Here is a 16286-nt window from a genome sequence, read left to right as displayed (position 1 = left end):
GGGGGGTTGAGGGTTTTCGGGGGTGGGGGAGGAGCAGGAGGGGGGGGTGGGGGGGTTTTGGGGGTTTTCAGAGTTTTTTTGGGGGGGTGGGGGAGGGGTTTTGGAGCTTTTAAGGGGTTTGGGGGGGATTTGGGGGATTTTGGAGGGTTTCGGGGGGGGGAAGGAGCAGAAAGGGATGGGGGAGGATTCTTTTGGGTTTGTTTTTGGTGGTTTTTTGAGGGTTTTTGGGGTGGGGGAAGGGTTTTGGGGGGTTATTGGGGATTTGGGGGGTTTCTGGGTGGTTTTTTGGGGGGGTCGAAGGTCACTTGGGCGGGAGGGGGTTGGGGGGGCATGGTGGGGTCAGGGGTCAAAGGTCAAAGGGCACCTGGAAGTCGCCGCCGGCCGCCGTCCCCGCCAGCACCTCCACAAAGGCCGAGCCGTCGTTGCCGATGTGCAGGGAGTGGATGGGGCTGGCGTGGCCCAGCTGTGGGGCAGGGGAGCAGGACATGGGGGTCACTTGGGGGGCAGGGAGACCCCCCCCCCAGAGGGGATGGACACACACCCCCCACCCCCCCCCACGGGGGACCCAGACCCCCATTTCCTCCCCCAGCCGGAGGAGAAACAAGTGTCCCAGACCCATAGATGTGGGGACCCAGGCATCTGGGACCCATAGATTCCCCCCCCCCATATGGGACACAGGTGACCAGGCCCATAGATCCAGGGACCCAGGGGTCCAGGACCCATAGATTCAGCGACCCAGGTGTCCAGGTGCCCCATAGATTTTCCCTCCATAGGGGACCCACACATCTGGGACCCATACATTTGGGGACCCAGGTGGCCCAGCCCCATAGATTTGGGGACCCAAGCACCCAACTGCCCCATAGAAATGCACCCAGTGGTCTAGGACCCATAGATTCTCCCCCCATAAGAACCCATGTGTTTGGGACCCATAGATCCGGGGACCCAGGGGTCCGGGACCCAAAGATTCTCCCCCCCCCAGCTGACCCAGGTGTCCCAGCCCCATACATTCAAGGACCCAGGTGCCCAGGACCCATAGATTCCGCCCCCATAGGGGACCCAGGCGTCCGGGCCCCATAGATTCTCGCCCCATAGGGCCCCCCGCACCCCCGCCCCACACCTCCAGCACGACGCTGATCTGCTTCTCGCCGGCCGCCGCCCCCCTCCAGCGCCCACCGTCGTCCGGCCGCAGCAGGTTCTCCGCCGGGTGCCGCTGAGGGGAGAGACCGGGGGGAGGCCGGTAACGGGGCCGCTTCCCCCCCCCACACACACCCCCCCCGGCCGTCATTTTCCCCCCCGTTTTAACTCATTGCACCCCCACTTTTCCTCATCCCGCCCCGTTTTTCCTCATTCTCCCCCCGTTATTTCCCGCCTGTTTCCCCTCACCGGGTCGGCGCTTGTGACGGACACGACGCGGGTTAGTGGGATCTCCGGCATGGCGGCTCCTCTCCCCGCCCCCCCCCCCCGCCGCCTTCCTTCTCGCCGACCGGAAGCTGCCTCAGGCCGACCGGAAGCCGCTCTGCACTACTCTATGGTAGGGCGGGAAGGGAATTGGGCGGTGCGCATGCGCGGGAGGATGGAAGCGAGGCTCCCCGCCCCGCCGGGGCCTCTCTAGGCCGCCGGTCCGCCGAAACTCAGTGGGTCCTCCCGGGCGGGGCTTTTCCCGCCTTTTTCCCCCGCGCGTGACTTCCGGTTGGGGGCGGGGCGATTGATGAGGGGGGTAATTAAGGGCCGGAGGGGGGTAATTAAGGCCCCTGGGGGGGGGTAATTAAAACCCTTGGGGGGGGTAATGAAGACCTTGGGAGGGTAATTAGGGGCGGGAGAGGGGTAATTAAAGCCCCTGGGGGGTAATTAGGCATTGGGGAGGGGTAATTGAGGCCCCCGGGGGGGGTAATGGGGGGCTGGAGGATGGTAATTAAAATCCCTAGGGGGGTAATTAATGCCCCAGAAGTGTAATTAGGGGCTGGGGAGGGCTAATTAAGGCCCCTGGGGGGATAATTAGGGGCTGGATGGGGGCAATTAAGGCCCCTGGGGGTACTTAACACCCGTGGGGGGTAATTAGGGGCTGGATGGGTGCAATTAAGATGCCTGTGGGGTAATTAGGGGCTGGATGGGGCTAATTAAGGCCCTGGGGGGGATAATTAAGGAGCTGGGAGGCAATTAAGATCCTTGGGGGAGTAATTAACGCCCCAGAGATATAATTAGGTGCTGGAGGGGTGTAATTAAGGCCCCTGGGGGGGTAATTAGGGGCTCAGGTGGGATAATTAAGGCCCCTGGGGGGGTAATTAAAACCCGGGGGGGGCTAATTAGCACGCGGGGGGACTAATTAAGACCCTGTGGGGGGTAATTAAGTCCGTGGAGGGGGTAATTAGGGCCTGGGGGGGTAATTAAGAGCCTGAGGGGGGTAATTAGCACCTGTGGGGGGAGGTGGGGGTGTTAATGAAGGGCCGTGGAGGTTAATTAGTGCTAATTAGGCTTTATTGGGGCCTCAGCCCAGCAGGCGGCCGTACTCCGCCAGCGCCGAGGATTTCTTCACCCCGTCCCAGATGCGGGCGGCGTAGTGGAACCTGCCGGACCAGTACAGACCAGTACGGACCAGTCCAGGTTAGTACGTGCATTCCCAGTGCCCACCAGTGCCCTCACAAAGCCCTCCCAGTCCCCTCCCAGTATATCCCAGTAAATCCCAATCCCCCCCATCCCCTCCCAGTCCCTCCCAGTGCCTCCCAGTATATCCCAGTGCCTCCCAGTCTATCCCAGCCCCTCCCAATCCCCTCCCAGTATATCCCAGTAAATCCCAATCCCCCCCATCTCCTCCCGATCCCCTCCCAGTATATCCCAGTAAATCCCAATCCCCCCCATCCCCTCCCAATCCCCTCCCAGTATATCCCAGTGCCTCCCAGTCTATCCCAGCGCCTCCCAGTCCCCTCCCAGTATATCCCAGTAAACTCCAATCCCCCCCATCCCCTCCCAATCCCCTCCCAGTATATCCCAGTAAATCCCAATCCCCCCCATCCCCTCCCAGTCCCCTCCCAGTATATCCCAGTGCCTCCCAGTCTATCCCAGCCCCTCCCAGTGCCCCCAGTCTGACCAGTTCCTCTCGGTGAGCAGGCTGTGGGAGAGCTGGGCGCGGGCGGCCGCCAGGACCCTCCCCCGCAGCCGGGCCAGGAGGGGCCCGAAGGCTCCGGGACCCCGGAATGGGGGGAGCAGCGGGAACAGCGCCCCTCCCCCACCCCCTGGGGACACCCCAAAACGGGTCAGGGACCCCGAGACGCCCCCCCCAATAAAACCCCAAAAACGCCCCCAAAACACCCAAAACTCCGCAAAACCCGCGAAAAACACCCCAAAAAACCCAAAACACCCCCCGAAAACCCCAAAACGCCCCCAAAACACACAAAAACTCCCCAAAAACACCCCGAAGAAAGCCAAAAACACCCAAAACTCCGCAAAACCAGCGAAAAACACCCCCAAAACACCCCTGAAAAACCCCAAAACGCCCCCAAAACACCCAAAACTCCGCAAAACCCGCGAAAAACACCCCCAAAAAACCCAAAACACCCCCCGAAAACCCCAAAACGCCCCCAAAACACACAAAAACTCCCCCAAAACACCCCGAAGAAAACCAAACACACCCAAAACTCCGCAAAACCAGCGAAAAACACCCCCAAAACACCCCCAAAAAACCCCAAAACGCCCCCAAAACACCCAAAACTCCGCAAAACCCGCGAAAAACACCTCCAAAAAACCCAAAACACCCCCCAAAAACCCAAAAACGCCCCCAAAACACCCAAAAACTCCCCAAAAACACCCCGAAGAAAGCCAAAAACACCCAGAACTCCGCAAAACCAGCGAAAAACACCCCCAAAACACCCCCGAAAAACCCCAAAACGCCCCCAAAACACCCAAAACTCCGCAAAACCCGTGAAAAACACCCCCAAAAAACCCAAAACACCCCCCGAAAACACCCAAACGCCCCTAAAACACACAAAAACTCCCCAAAAACACCCCGAAGAAAGCCAAAAACCCCCAGAACTCCGCAAAACCAGCGAAAAACACCCCCAAAACACCCCCGAAAACCCCAAAACGCCCCCAAAACACCCAAAACTCCGCAAAACCCGCGAAAAACACCCCCAAAAAACCCAAAACACCCCCCAAAAACCCAAAAACGCCCCCAAAACACCCAAAAACTCCCCAAAAACACCCCGAAGAAAGCCAAAAACATCCAAAACTCCGCAAAACCAGCGAAAAACACCCCCAAAACACCCCCGAAAACCCCAAAATGCCCCCAAAACACCCAAAACTCCGCAAAACCCGCGAAAAACACCCCCAAAAAACCCAAAACACCCCCCGAAAACCCCCAAACGCCCCCAAAACACACAAAAACTCCCCAAAAACACCCCGAAGAAAGCCAAAAACACCCAGAACTCCGCAAAACCAGCGAAAAACACCCCCAAAACACCCCCGAAAAACCCCAAAACGCCCCCAAAACACCCAAAACTCCGCAAAACCCGCGAAAAACACCCCCAAAAAACCCAAAACACCCCCCGAAAACCCCAAAACGCCCCCAAAACACACAAAAGCTCCCCAAAAACGCCCCGAAGAAAGCCAAAAACACCCAAAACGCCGCAAAACCAGCGAAAAACACCCCCAAAACACCCCCGAAAAACCCCAAAACGCCCCCAAAACACCCAAAAACTCCCCAAAAACACCCCAAAGAAAGCCAAAAACACCCAAAAACTCCCCAAAAACACCCCGAAGAAACCCAAAACCACCCAAAAACTCCCCAAAAACACCCCAAAAACACCCCGAAGAAAGACAAAAACACCCAAAACAACCCAAAAACACCCCAAAGCACACAAAAAAAAAACCCCAAAACACCCCCAAAAATGCATCAAAACAGTCCAAAACACCCCCCGAAAAGCCCAAAACCACCCAAAACGCCAAAAATACCCCAAAACTCCCCCAAACCACCCCAAAAATAGCCAAAAACACCCCACCCCACCCCCCCCAAACACCCCAAACCACCCCAAAAATGGGGGTTTTGGGGGGCTTTTGGCGGGGGGGGGAGGGGCAGAAAGGGGTGGGGGAGGGTTTTTTTGGGGTGGTTTTTTTTGTTTGGGGGGTTTTTGGGGCGGGGGGGGTTGGGGGTGGGGGAGGGGTTTTGGGGGGGTTTATTGAGGGTTTTGGGGGTTTTTAAATTTTATTTTGTTTGGGGGCGTTTTTGGGGTTTTTTTAAATTTTTTATTGGTTGGGGGGGTTGGTGTTTTTTGGGGGGGGTTGGGCTTTTGGGGGCTTTTTTTGGTGCTTTTTGGTTTTTTGGGGGGGTTGGGGGGGGTTGGGGTGGGGGAGGGGTATGGGGGGAGGGGGTTTTGGGGGGGTTTATTGGGGTTTTTTTTGGCGGTTTTGGGGGGGTTTTTTTAATTTCTTTTGGGGGTTTCTTTGGGGCCTTTTTGGGGGGTTTTGGGGGTTTGGGGGCGCTTTGGGGTGGGGGAGGGGTTTGGGGGGGTTTATTGGGGATTTTGGGGGGGTTTTCTTGAGGTTTTTTTGTGGTTTTTGGGTTTTTTTGGGGGGGGGTTTGGGGGTTGGGGTGGGGGGGATTGGCTTTTTTGGGGGGGTTGGGGGTTTTTTTTATCGGTTTTGGGGGCTTTTTTGGGGTCTTTTGGGGTTTTGGGGGGGGTTGGGGTTTTTTTGGGGGGGGTTTATTGGGTTTTTGGCATTTTGGGGGGTTTGGGGGGGGTTTATCGGTTTTGGGGGGCTTTTGGGGGGTCTTTTGGTTTTTTTGGGGGGGTTTGGGGTTTTTTATTGGGTTTTTGGCATTTTGGGGGGTTTGGGGGGTTTTTTATCGGTTTTGGGGGGCTTTTTTGGGGTCTTTTGGGGTTTTTTGGGGGGGTTTGGGGTTTTTTGGGGGGGGTTTTATTGGGTTTTTGGCAGTTTGGGGGGGTTTTGGGGGGGGGGGGGGGTTGTGGGGGGGGGGAGGGGCATCTCACCGGGGCGCGGGGGGGGGGTCGTCGCCCCCCTCCCCCTCCATGGGGGGCAGGAGGAAGAGGTTGATGTCGGCCTCGGGGGGCCCCGGGGGGAGCCCCGGCACCAGCTCCCGCATCGACAGCGACCCTGGGGGGCAGCGACCCACACATCAGCGACCCACAGCCCCCCCCCAGTCACCCCCCCCAGCCCCATAACTGCCTCCCCCAGCCCCATAACCACCCCCCAATCGCCACTCCCTGCCCCACAATCACCTCCCCCACCCCCATAACCACTCCCCCAGCCCCATAACCACCCTCCCAGCCCCATAACCACCCCCCAATCGCCACTCCCTGCCCCACAACCACCTCCCCCAGCCCCATAACTGCCTCCCCCAGCCCCATAACCACCCCCCAATCGCCACTCCCTGCCCCATAACCACCTCCCCCAGCTCCGTAACCACCCTCCCAGCCCCATAACCACCCCCCCGATCGCCACTCCCTGCCCCATAACCACCTCCCCCAGCCCCATAACCACCCTCCCAGCCCCATAACCACCCCCCAATCGCCACTCCCTGCCCCATAACCACCTCCCCCAGCCCCATAACCGCCCTCCCAGCCCCATAACCACCCCCCTGATCGCCACTCCCTGCCCCATAACCACCTCCCCCAGCCCCATAACTGCCTCCCCCAGCCCCATAACCACCCCCCAATCGCCACTCCCTGCCCCATAACCACCTCCCCCAGCCCCATAACCACCCCCCAATCGCCACTCCCTGCCCCACAACCACCTCCCCCAGCTCCGTAACTGCCCTCCCAGCCCCATAACCACCCCCCCGATCGCCACTCCCTGCCCCATAACCACCTCCCCCAGCTCCATAACTGCCCTCCCAGCCCCATAACCACCCCCCCGATCGCCACTCCCTGCCCCATAACCACCTCCCCCAGCTCCGTAACCACCCTCCCAGACCCATAACCACCCCCCAATCGCCACTCCCTGCCCCATAACCACCTCCCCCAGCCCCATAACCGCCCTCCCAGCCCCATAACCACCCCCCAATCGCCACTCCCTGCCCCATAACCACCTCCCCCAGCCCCATAACCACCCCCCAATCGCCACTCCCTGCCCCACAACCACCTCCCCCAGCTCCGTAACTGCCCTCCCAGCCCCATAACCACCCCCCCAATCGCCACTCCCTGCCCCACAACCACCTCCCCCAGCTCCGTAACCGCCCTCCCAGCCCCATAACCACCCCCCCGATCGCCACTCCCTGCCCCATAACTGACCCCCCCCAGCCCCATAACTGCTTCCTGCAGCCCCATAACTGATCCCCCAGCCCTAGAACCACTGCCCCCAGCCCTGTAGCATCGCCCCTCAGCCCCATAACCACCCCCCAAGCCCCATAACCACCCCCCTCACCCACCAACTTCCACCCCCTAGAGGCCCCAGGTGCCTGTGCCCCATAGCTGGGGGGGTCCCCAGGGGCCCGTGCCCCCCAAGTCCCCCCCCACGTACCGCGGATCCGGAGGTGGGAGTGGGCCATGAGCCGCCCCAGCACCTGCTGCATCTGCCCCACACGCCGTGGGGAGAAGGACTCGGGGCGGGCCCGGGTCTGCACAAACACTGCGGGGGGGGGATGTGGGGTGGGGGGGTCACTTGTGGGGCTGGGGGAGGCGGTTATAGGACTCGGGGGGCAGTTATGGGGCTGGGGGTAGTGTTTGAGGGGGTGGTTATGGGGCTGGGGCATCAGCTGTGGGGCTGGGGGGGTTATGGGGCTGGGAGAGGTGGGGGGGGTTATGGGGCTGGAGGGGGTAGTTATGGGACAGGGGGGCGGTTATGGGGCTGTGGGTGGTGATTATGGGGCTGAGGGGGTCAGTTGTGGGGCTGGGGGAGGCAGTTATGGGGCGGGGGGAGGTGGTTGGGGGTCAGCTGGGGGGCTGGAGAGGCTGGCTATGGGGCTGAGGGGGTCTGCTATGGGGCTGGGGGTGTCACCTGTGGGGCTGGGGGAGGCGGTTATGGGGCCGGGAGCATCGTTTTGGGGCTGGTTGTGGGGCTGGGAGGGGTCAGATGTGGCGCTGGGGGGGCGGTGTGGGGTGTGTGTCTATAGGGCAGGGTGGTCACTTGTGGGGTGGGATCCGTGGGGCTCACCCAGCTGGGGGTAATACTCCGAGGGCTCCTCGGGGCCGGTGGCGCCGCTGGGCTCGTGGCCGGGGGACGGCGTGGGGGGTTTCACCATCTCCGCCGTCTGCAGGAACCTGGGGGGCAGCCGTGGGGCAGGGATTGGCTATGGGGCAGCTATGGGGCAGGATCTGGGGGGCAGCTGGGGGGCAGGTTTTGAGGCTGGGGGGGGGGGGTAAGTTGTGGGGCTGGAGGAGTGGTTGGGGGGCACCTACGGGGAAAGAACTGGGGTTGGGGGGGCGGCTGTGGGGCAGCTATGGGGCAGCTATGGGAAAGCCATGGGCCAGCTGTGGGGCAGCCGTGGGATGACTGTGGGATGCCTACGGAGGAGCTGTGGGGGGGGCTATGGGGCTGCTGTGGGGCAGCTATGGGGTGGCCGTGGGGCAGCTATGGGGCGGCCGTGGGGCAGCTATGGGGCAGCTATGGGGCGGGCGCACCGGCAGAGGCCGGGGTCGGTGAACCAGTCCTGCACCAGCTCTGGGATGCCTGTGTGGGAGCCGTGGGGCGGCTGTGGGGCAGCTATGGGGTGACCGTGGGGCAGCTATGGGGCGGCCGTGGGGCAGCTGTGGGGCAGCTATGGGGCAGCTATGGGGCAGGCGCACCGGTAGAGGCCGGGGTCGGTGAACCAGTCCTGCACCAGCTCTGGGATGCCTGTGTGGGAGCCGTGGGGCGGCCGTGGGGCAGCTATGGGGTGGCCGTGGGGCAGCTATGGGGCAGCTATGGGGCGGGCGCACCGGTAGAGACCGGGGTCGGTGAACCAGTCCTGCACCAGCTCTGGGATGCCTGTGTGGGAGCTGTGGGGCGGCCGTGGGGCAGCTATGGGGCAGCTATGGGGCGGGTGCACCGGTAGAGACCGGGGTCGGTGAACCAGTCCTGCACCAGCTCTGGGATGCCTGTGTGGGAGCCGTGGGGCGGCCGTGGGGCAGCTATGGGGCAGCTATGGGGCGGCCATGGGGCAGCTGTGGGGCAGCTATGGGGCAGCTATGGGGCGGGCGCACCGGTAGAGGCCGGGGTCGGTGAACCAGTCCTGCACCAGCAGCACCACGTGGCAGACGGTGAAGAGGAAGGCGGCGATCTGCAGCGACTGCCCCACACGTGTGGGGCGGGACCCACGGGTCAGGTGTGGGGCAGGACCCATAGATCAGGCAGACCGCCCCCCCCCCACCCCCTTAATTAACGACCCCCGACTAATCACCCCCGATTAATCACCCCCAATTAATTGCCTCCAATTCGTTATTGGTAATTAATGTATGCTAATTAATTTATGCTAATTAATGTATGCTAATTAATTATTGCCAAATAAACAGACCCATTAGCCCTTTACACTCCTATTACCCTGGTAGCACCGCTAGTTACCCTCAATTAATTACCCTTAATTATCTTTAATTACCCTTAATTACCTCATTAGTGCCCTTAATTACCTTTAATTACCCCTAGTTACCCTCAATTAGCTTTAATTATCTCATTGACACCCCGAATTACACTATGAGCGCCCTTAATTAGCGCAGTGGTGCCGCTAATAAAGGTTAATTACCCTTAATTATTCTATTAGCGCCCCTAATTACCACTAATTGCCCTTAATTATTCCGTTAGCGCTCCTATATTGGCCTTAATTACCCCTAATCAACCAATTAGGCCCCCTAATGACCCTGTTCCCACCCTTAATTGGCCCCTTGGCACCCCCAATCTACCCACTAATTATCCCTAATTAAGGCTAACGGCGTCTAATTAACCCCTCCTCCCCCCTCCTCGGCCTCCCCTATGGGCCTCTTCCCCCCTCCTTCCCCCCCAGTTCCCACTTAATTACCCCTAATTAAGCCTCATCACCCCTAATTATGCCTAACCACGCCTAATTATGCCTAATTACCTCAATTAAGCCTAATTACCTCAATTAAGCTTAATTGTCCTAATTAACCCCCCCGGTACTGCCTATTCTCCGCTTCCCCCCCCCCCCCCCGGGCCTATTCCCCCCATATACCACCTAATTAGCCCTAATTAGTCGTAATTAACCCTAATCCCCCCTAATTAAGCCTAATTAACCTTAATTAACCCCCCTTCCCGCCTCTCCCCAACCCCCCCCCGGGCCTATTACCCTGTTCTTCCCCCCCTTATTCCCACCTAATTCCCCTTAATTATTCTCGTGGAGGCTAACGAGGCCTAACGCTGCCTAATTAGCGCTAATTAAGGCTGATTACCTGCATCTCCACGTAGGTGTGGGGCAGGCTGTACTCGGGGGGCAGCTTCCGCTCGTTGTTAATGAGGTGGTCGAGGAGGGCGGGGCTGAGGATGGGCTGCCCATTCGGGGGGGGGGGGGGAGGTTAATTAGCGCTAATTAGCGGCTTCGTTAACCTGCAGACATCCCCTCCCCCCCCTTCCCCCCCCCCCTCCACCATCTTCGGGGGTCGTTAACGGGGAAAATGGGGGGGGGAGGGGATGGGGGGGGAGGGGAGCGGGGGGGGGGGTTCCTGAGGGGTAGTTAATTAGGGGGGATTAATTAGGGGTGGTTAATTAGGGGTGGTTAATTAGGGGGGCGCGGAGGAGCCCACCTGGGTGTCGAGGAAGACGACGCGCTCCTGCGTGATGAAGAAGTCGATGCCGCCCGTCTGCGCCCCCCCCCCGCTCCCGCAGCTCCGGCGCCTGCGGCGGGAACACGAAGGACCTGCGCCGGCACCACCAGTACGGACCAGTATGGACCAGTACGGACCAGCACGGACCAGTACGGACCAGTACGGACCAGCACAGACCAGCACGGACCGGTACAGACCGGTACGGACCGGTACGGACCAGCACGGACCGGTACGGACCAGTACGGACCAGCACAACCAGTACGGACCAGCACGGACCAGCACGGACCAGTACGGACCAGTATGGACCAGTACGGACCGGAACGGACCAGCACGACCAGTACGGACCAGTACGGACCAGTACAGACCGGTATGGACCAGCACGGACCGGTATGGACCAGCACGACCAGTACGGACCAGTACGGACCAGTACAGACCGGTATGGACCGGCACGGACCAGTATGGACCAGCACGACCAGTACGGACCAGTACGGACCAGTACAGACCGGTATGGACCGGCACAGACCGGTATGGACCAGCACGACCAGTACGGACCAGTACGGACCAGTACAGACCGGTATGGACCGGCACGGACCGGTATGGACCAGCACGACCAGTACGGACCAGTACGGACCAGTACAGACTGGTATGGACCGGCACGGACCGGTATGGACCAGCACGACCAGTACGGACCAGTACGGACCAGTACAGACTGGTATGGACCGGCACGGACCGGTATGGACCAGCACGACCAGTACGGACCAGTACGGACCAGTACAGACCGGTATGGACCAGCACGGACCGGTACGGACCAGCACAACCAGTATGGACCGGCACGCACCGGTACGGACCAGTACGGACCAGTATGGACCAGCACGGACCAGTATGGACCAGCACGGACCAGTACGGACCGGTACGGACCGTATGGACCGGTACGGACCAGTACGGACCGGTACAGACTGGTACGGACCAGTACGGACCAGTATGGACCAGCATGCACCAGTACACACCAGTACAGACCGGTATGGTCCAGTACGGACCAGTACGGACCGGTATGGACCAGTACGGTCCAGTATAGACCAGTACGGACCGGTATGGACCAGTATAGACCAGTACGCCAGTACGGACCAGTACGGACCAGCACGGACCAGTAGGGACCAGTACGGACCAGTAGGGACCAGTACGGACCGGTAAGGACCAGTAGGGACCAGTACGGACCGGCATAGACCAGCACGGACCAGCATGCACCAGTACACACCAGTACATCCCAGTGCCCCCCCAGGGCTCCCCCAGTCCATCCCAGTGCCCCCAAGTCCCTCCCATTCCCCTCCCAGTGCCTCCCAGTTCCTCCCGTTCCTTCCCAGTCCCTCCCAGTCAACCCCGCTGCCTCCCAGTCCCTCCCAGTATCCCCCAGTCCCCTCCCCCAGTGCCCTCCAGTCCCTCCCAGCGCCCTCCTGGTTCCTCCCAGTCCCCTCCCAGTATATCCCAGTCCATCCCAGTCCCCCCGACCCCCCTGCCCCCCTCCCAGTGCCCCTTGCTCCAGCCCGTTCCCCTCCCAGTCCCTCCCAGTGCCCCCCGTTCTCCTCCCAGCCCCCTCCCAGTCCCTCCCAGTCCCTCCCAGTATCTCCCAGTATGTCCCAGTGCCCCCAGTACCGCGGGTCCTCCTCGGGCTGGTTGGTGGCCAGCAGGGAGAGGAGGGTGGACTTCCCGGTGCCCTGCAGCCCCAGCGCCCCCACCACCAGCACGTCCGTCTGCTCCAGCAGGAACTGGGAGGACTGGGATGCACTGGGGGCACGGGGACCGGCCCCCCCCTCCGCCGGCCCCCCTTAGCCCCGCCCCCAAGCCCCGCCCCCTCTCCCTTTAGACCTGCCCCAAGGCCCCGCCCCTCCCCGTTAGCCCCGCCCCCCTTAGCCCCGCCCATTGGCCCAGAAGCCCCGCCCCCCTTAGCCTCGGGCTCCGCCCCTTCGCCCCCTCGGCGTTAGCCCCGCCCCCCCCCGAGGCGCCCCCAGCCCCATAACCACCCCCAACCGCCACTCCCAGCCCCACAACTGCCCCCCCAGCCCCATAACCACCTCCCCTAGCCCCGTAACCACCCCCCAACTACCACTCCCAGCCCCATAACCACCTCCCCCAGCCCCATAACCACCCCCAACCGCCACTCCCAGCCCCACAACTGCCCCCCCAGCCCCATAACCACCCCCAACCACCACTCCCAGCCCCACAACTGCCCCCCCAGCCCCATAACCACCTCCCCTAGCCCCGTAACCACCCCCCAACTACCACTCCCAGCCCCATAACCACCTCCCCCAGCCCCATAACCACCTCTCCCAGCCCCGTAACCACCCTCCAACTACCACTCCCAGCCCCACAACTGCCCCCCCAGCCCCATAACCACCCCCCCAGCCCCGTAACCACCCCCCAACTACCACTCCCAGCCCCACAACTGCCCCCCCAGCCCCATAACCACCTCCCCCAGACCCATAACCACCCCCCAACTACCACTCCCAGCCCCATAACCACCTCCCCAGCCCCATAACCACCCCCCAACCACCACTCCCAGCCCCACAACTGCCCCCCCAGCCCCATAACCACGTCTCCCAGCCCCATAACCACCCCCAACTACCACTCCCAGCCCCATAACCACCTCCCACAGCCCCATAACCACCTCTCCCAGCCCCGTAACCACCCTCCAACTACCACTCCCAGCCCCACAACTGCCCCCCCAGACCCATAACCACCCCCCCAGCCCCGTAACCACCCCCCAACTACCACTCCCAGCCCCATAACTGCCCCCCCAGCCCATAGCAGAACTCCCAGCCCCATAACCACTCCCCAACCACCACTCCCAGCCCCATAGCAGAACCCCCAGCCTAATAACTAGCCCCCAACCCACGGTCCCTGCCCCATAACCACCCCCCTCCAGATCCATAACCACCCCCCAACCCCCACTCACAGACCCATAACCACGCCCCCCCCCACAGCCCCATAACCACCCCCCCAGCCAAGCCCCGCCAGGCAGCTGGACACCCCCCCCCAAATCCCCCCCCCCATAGGGCCCCCCCCCGCCCCATAGATGACCCCCCCCACCCACCTCCAGGGCGCTGTCACACCAGTTCATCTGCTCGTCCACCAGTTTGATGCTGGTTTTCATCTTCTCAGGAGCTGCCAGCCGGGCCTGGCCTGCCACCGCTGGGGGGGGGCGGGGCTTGTGGGGGGACCACGCCCTTCATCGGCCACGCCCCTTCCCTGGCCGAGCCCCCAAACCCCCCCACCCCCACCCCCCCACACCTTCTCCATGGGAGCCTGGCCCAAAGCCCCGCCCCCCCGCAGGACCCGCCCCTTCCCTTTGGCCACACCCCCTCCCTCTTAGCCACGCCCCTTTCCGCTGTGACCCTGCCCCTCCAGTACTCCCTTGGCCACGCCCCTTCCTCTTTAACCACGCCCCCCATAGCCCCACCCCTCCCTAGAGCCCTCTCCCCTCGCCTTGACCACGCCCCCTTCTCCCGGAGGCCACGCCCCCTCCCCGTTATCCCCCTCCCCTCGGCCCCTCTAGCCCCGCCCCTTCCCGCTGTGACCCCGCCCCCTCCCTGTACCCCCTTCCCCGTGGCCACGCCCCCTCCCCCTTTAGCCCCGCCCCTTCCCCTTTAACCACGCCCCCTCGCCCTTCGCCCCGCCCACTCACGGTCGAGCCCGCCGGGGGGGGGCAGCCCCCTGCCGTGCAATTGGTAGACAGGCTGGGTGGGGCGGGGCCCTTCCCGCTCGCGGGGCGGGGCCAGCGACGGCCCCTCCCCCCCGCCGGCCACGCCCCCTCCTCCTCCTCCTCCTCCTCCGGCGGCCCCGGCCCCGCCCCGCCCCGCCCCTCCCCCTCCTCCCTCCTCCCCCCCCCGCGCCTTCATCAGCACGATGGGGGGGGCGGGCGGGGGTGGGGCCGGGCCGGGACCTGCCTTTGAGGGCAGCTGGGGGGGGGGGGGGGGGAGTGACGTCATCAAGGGGGCGGGGCCTCACAAGGCGGGGGGTGGTGCCCCCCCAAAGTGCCCCCAAACCCCCCTCAAATTGCCCCAACCCCCTGAAAATTGCCCCCGATCCCCCCCCCCAAATTTACCCCCCCTTCCCAAATTGACCCCAACCCCCCAAACTGATCCCAAACCCCCCCCAAAATTGCCACCAAACACCAAGTTGGTCCCAAACCCCCCAAATTGCCCCTCCCCCCCCCCCAAATTGACCCCAACCCCCCAAATTGACCTCAAACCCCCAAAATTGCCCCTCCCCAAACCGCCTAAGTTGACCCGGACCCCCCCCCGCCCCCCAAAAGTGCCCCCAAACCCACCCAATTGCCCCCTTCCCCCAAAAACGTTGCCCCCAACCCTCCAAATTTCCACCCCCCCCCCCCCGAACTGCCCCCATCCCCCACCCTGGGGGGACCCAGGGGTGCCCCCCCCCGTCCCCCCCCCCTCACCCTCTCCCCGGGGGGCTTGGCCAGGATGATGGGGGTCTTCGGCAGCAGCCCCCCCGCCTCCTCCCCGCCCGCCTCCTGTGCAAGGGGGGGGGCGTGGTCAGGGCAGGCCACGCCCCGGCCACGCCCAGCCACGTGGCCACACCCCATGACCAGCTCCTCCCCGCCCCCCCCCCGGAGGCCCTGAGGTCCCGCCCATCCCCCTCTAGCCCCGCCCCCACGCCCCTATAGCCCCGCCCACCGCCTCTACCCACGCCCACAGAGCTGCTGGCCACGCCCACCCCCTCTAGCCACGCCCCCCAGAGCGGCTGGCCAGCCCCGCCCACCGCCTCTAGCCACGCCCCCGCTCTTCTAGCCACGCCCCCCGCCGCCCCTCGGGCCCCGCCCCCCAGCGCGAAGCCCCGCCCCCTCTCCACCCTCAAGCCCCGCCTCTCCCCCGCAAGCCCCGCCCACCCTCGGCGTAAAACGCGCCCCCTCCCTCCCAAGCCACGCCCCCCCCCCCGCGGCGGTAGCCCCGCCCACCCGTCGCTCCACTTCCGGTTCCTTCTCGCGGGCCCAGCGGCGCCGCCCGCCCGGGGCCGGGCTCTGCCCCGAGTCCGACATCGGCTGCTCCTGGGGGGGCCCTTTAGGGGACCTATAGGAGACCTATAAGGGGCGGGGGGGGGCTATAGGGGCCGGGGGTGGCTGTAGGGACCGGTTTCCTTAAGGAAAAGTAGTCCCCGGGGGGGCGGACGGGTACGGGGGGCGGCTGCAATGGGCTGGGGATGGGCTATAGGGGCTATGGGAGCCCTATAGGGGGCTATAGAGGTCTCGTGGGGGGTATATAGGGGACTAAAAAGGCGGGGAGGGTTATAGGAGCCTTGGGTGAGGGTATAGGTTACTATAGGCCCGGCGGAGGGATACGGGAAGGGCTACAGGGGAAACTATAGGGGCCGGAGGAGGGGGTATAGGGAGCTATAGGCCCGGCGGAGGGATACGGGGAGGGCTGTAGGGAATGTATGGGACTCTATAGGGCCTCTACAGGGGAGTACAGGTCCGTCGGTGGGATACCGGAGGGGCTGTAGGGCCCGTATAGGGCGCTATGGGGACTTTGAGAGGGGGTATAGGGGCCTTGGGGGGGTATAGGGAGCTATAGG

At 63.0% G+C, this 16286-nt stretch overlaps 2 protein-coding genes across 2 annotated transcripts; both read right to left on the bottom strand.

The window, feature by feature from the left end:
- Positions 1-197: 197 nt before the first annotated feature.
- LOC134508062 (DNA repair protein XRCC1-like) lies at positions 198-1520 on the bottom strand. The gene is made up of 3 exons (XM_063319131.1): positions 1384-1520; positions 1118-1210; positions 198-463 (listed from the first exon to the last, which is right to left on the bottom strand). Exons 1-3 carry the CDS (start codon positions 1432-1434, stop codon positions 347-349), a joined length of 261 nt encoding a protein of 86 aa, XP_063175201.1. The 5' UTR covers positions 1435-1520; the 3' UTR covers positions 198-346.
- Positions 1521-2425: 905 nt separating this feature from the next.
- Positions 2426-16259, bottom strand: LOC134508053 (nonsense-mediated mRNA decay factor SMG9-like). Its single transcript, XM_063319121.1, is given in 14 exon segments — positions 2426-2564; positions 3086-3230; positions 5982-6105; positions 7471-7578; positions 8104-8210; positions 9132-9217; positions 10329-10424; positions 10680-10748; positions 10750-10792; positions 12351-12463; positions 13789-13886; positions 14380-14653; positions 15154-15228; positions 15673-16259. Coding segments are annotated over 14 exon segments (1509 nt in total). The 5' UTR covers positions 15754-16259; the 3' UTR covers positions 2426-2474.
- Between the last annotated feature and the right edge of the window lie 27 nt (positions 16260-16286).

This window comes from Chroicocephalus ridibundus, chromosome 30 (assembly GCF_963924245.1).
Source record: "Chroicocephalus ridibundus chromosome 30, bChrRid1.1, whole genome shotgun sequence".
Classification (NCBI taxonomy): domain Eukaryota; kingdom Metazoa; phylum Chordata; class Aves; order Charadriiformes; family Laridae; genus Chroicocephalus; species Chroicocephalus ridibundus.
The sequence above is the reverse complement of the archived record's forward strand: the minus strand, read 5'-3'. Positions and strand labels throughout refer to the sequence as shown.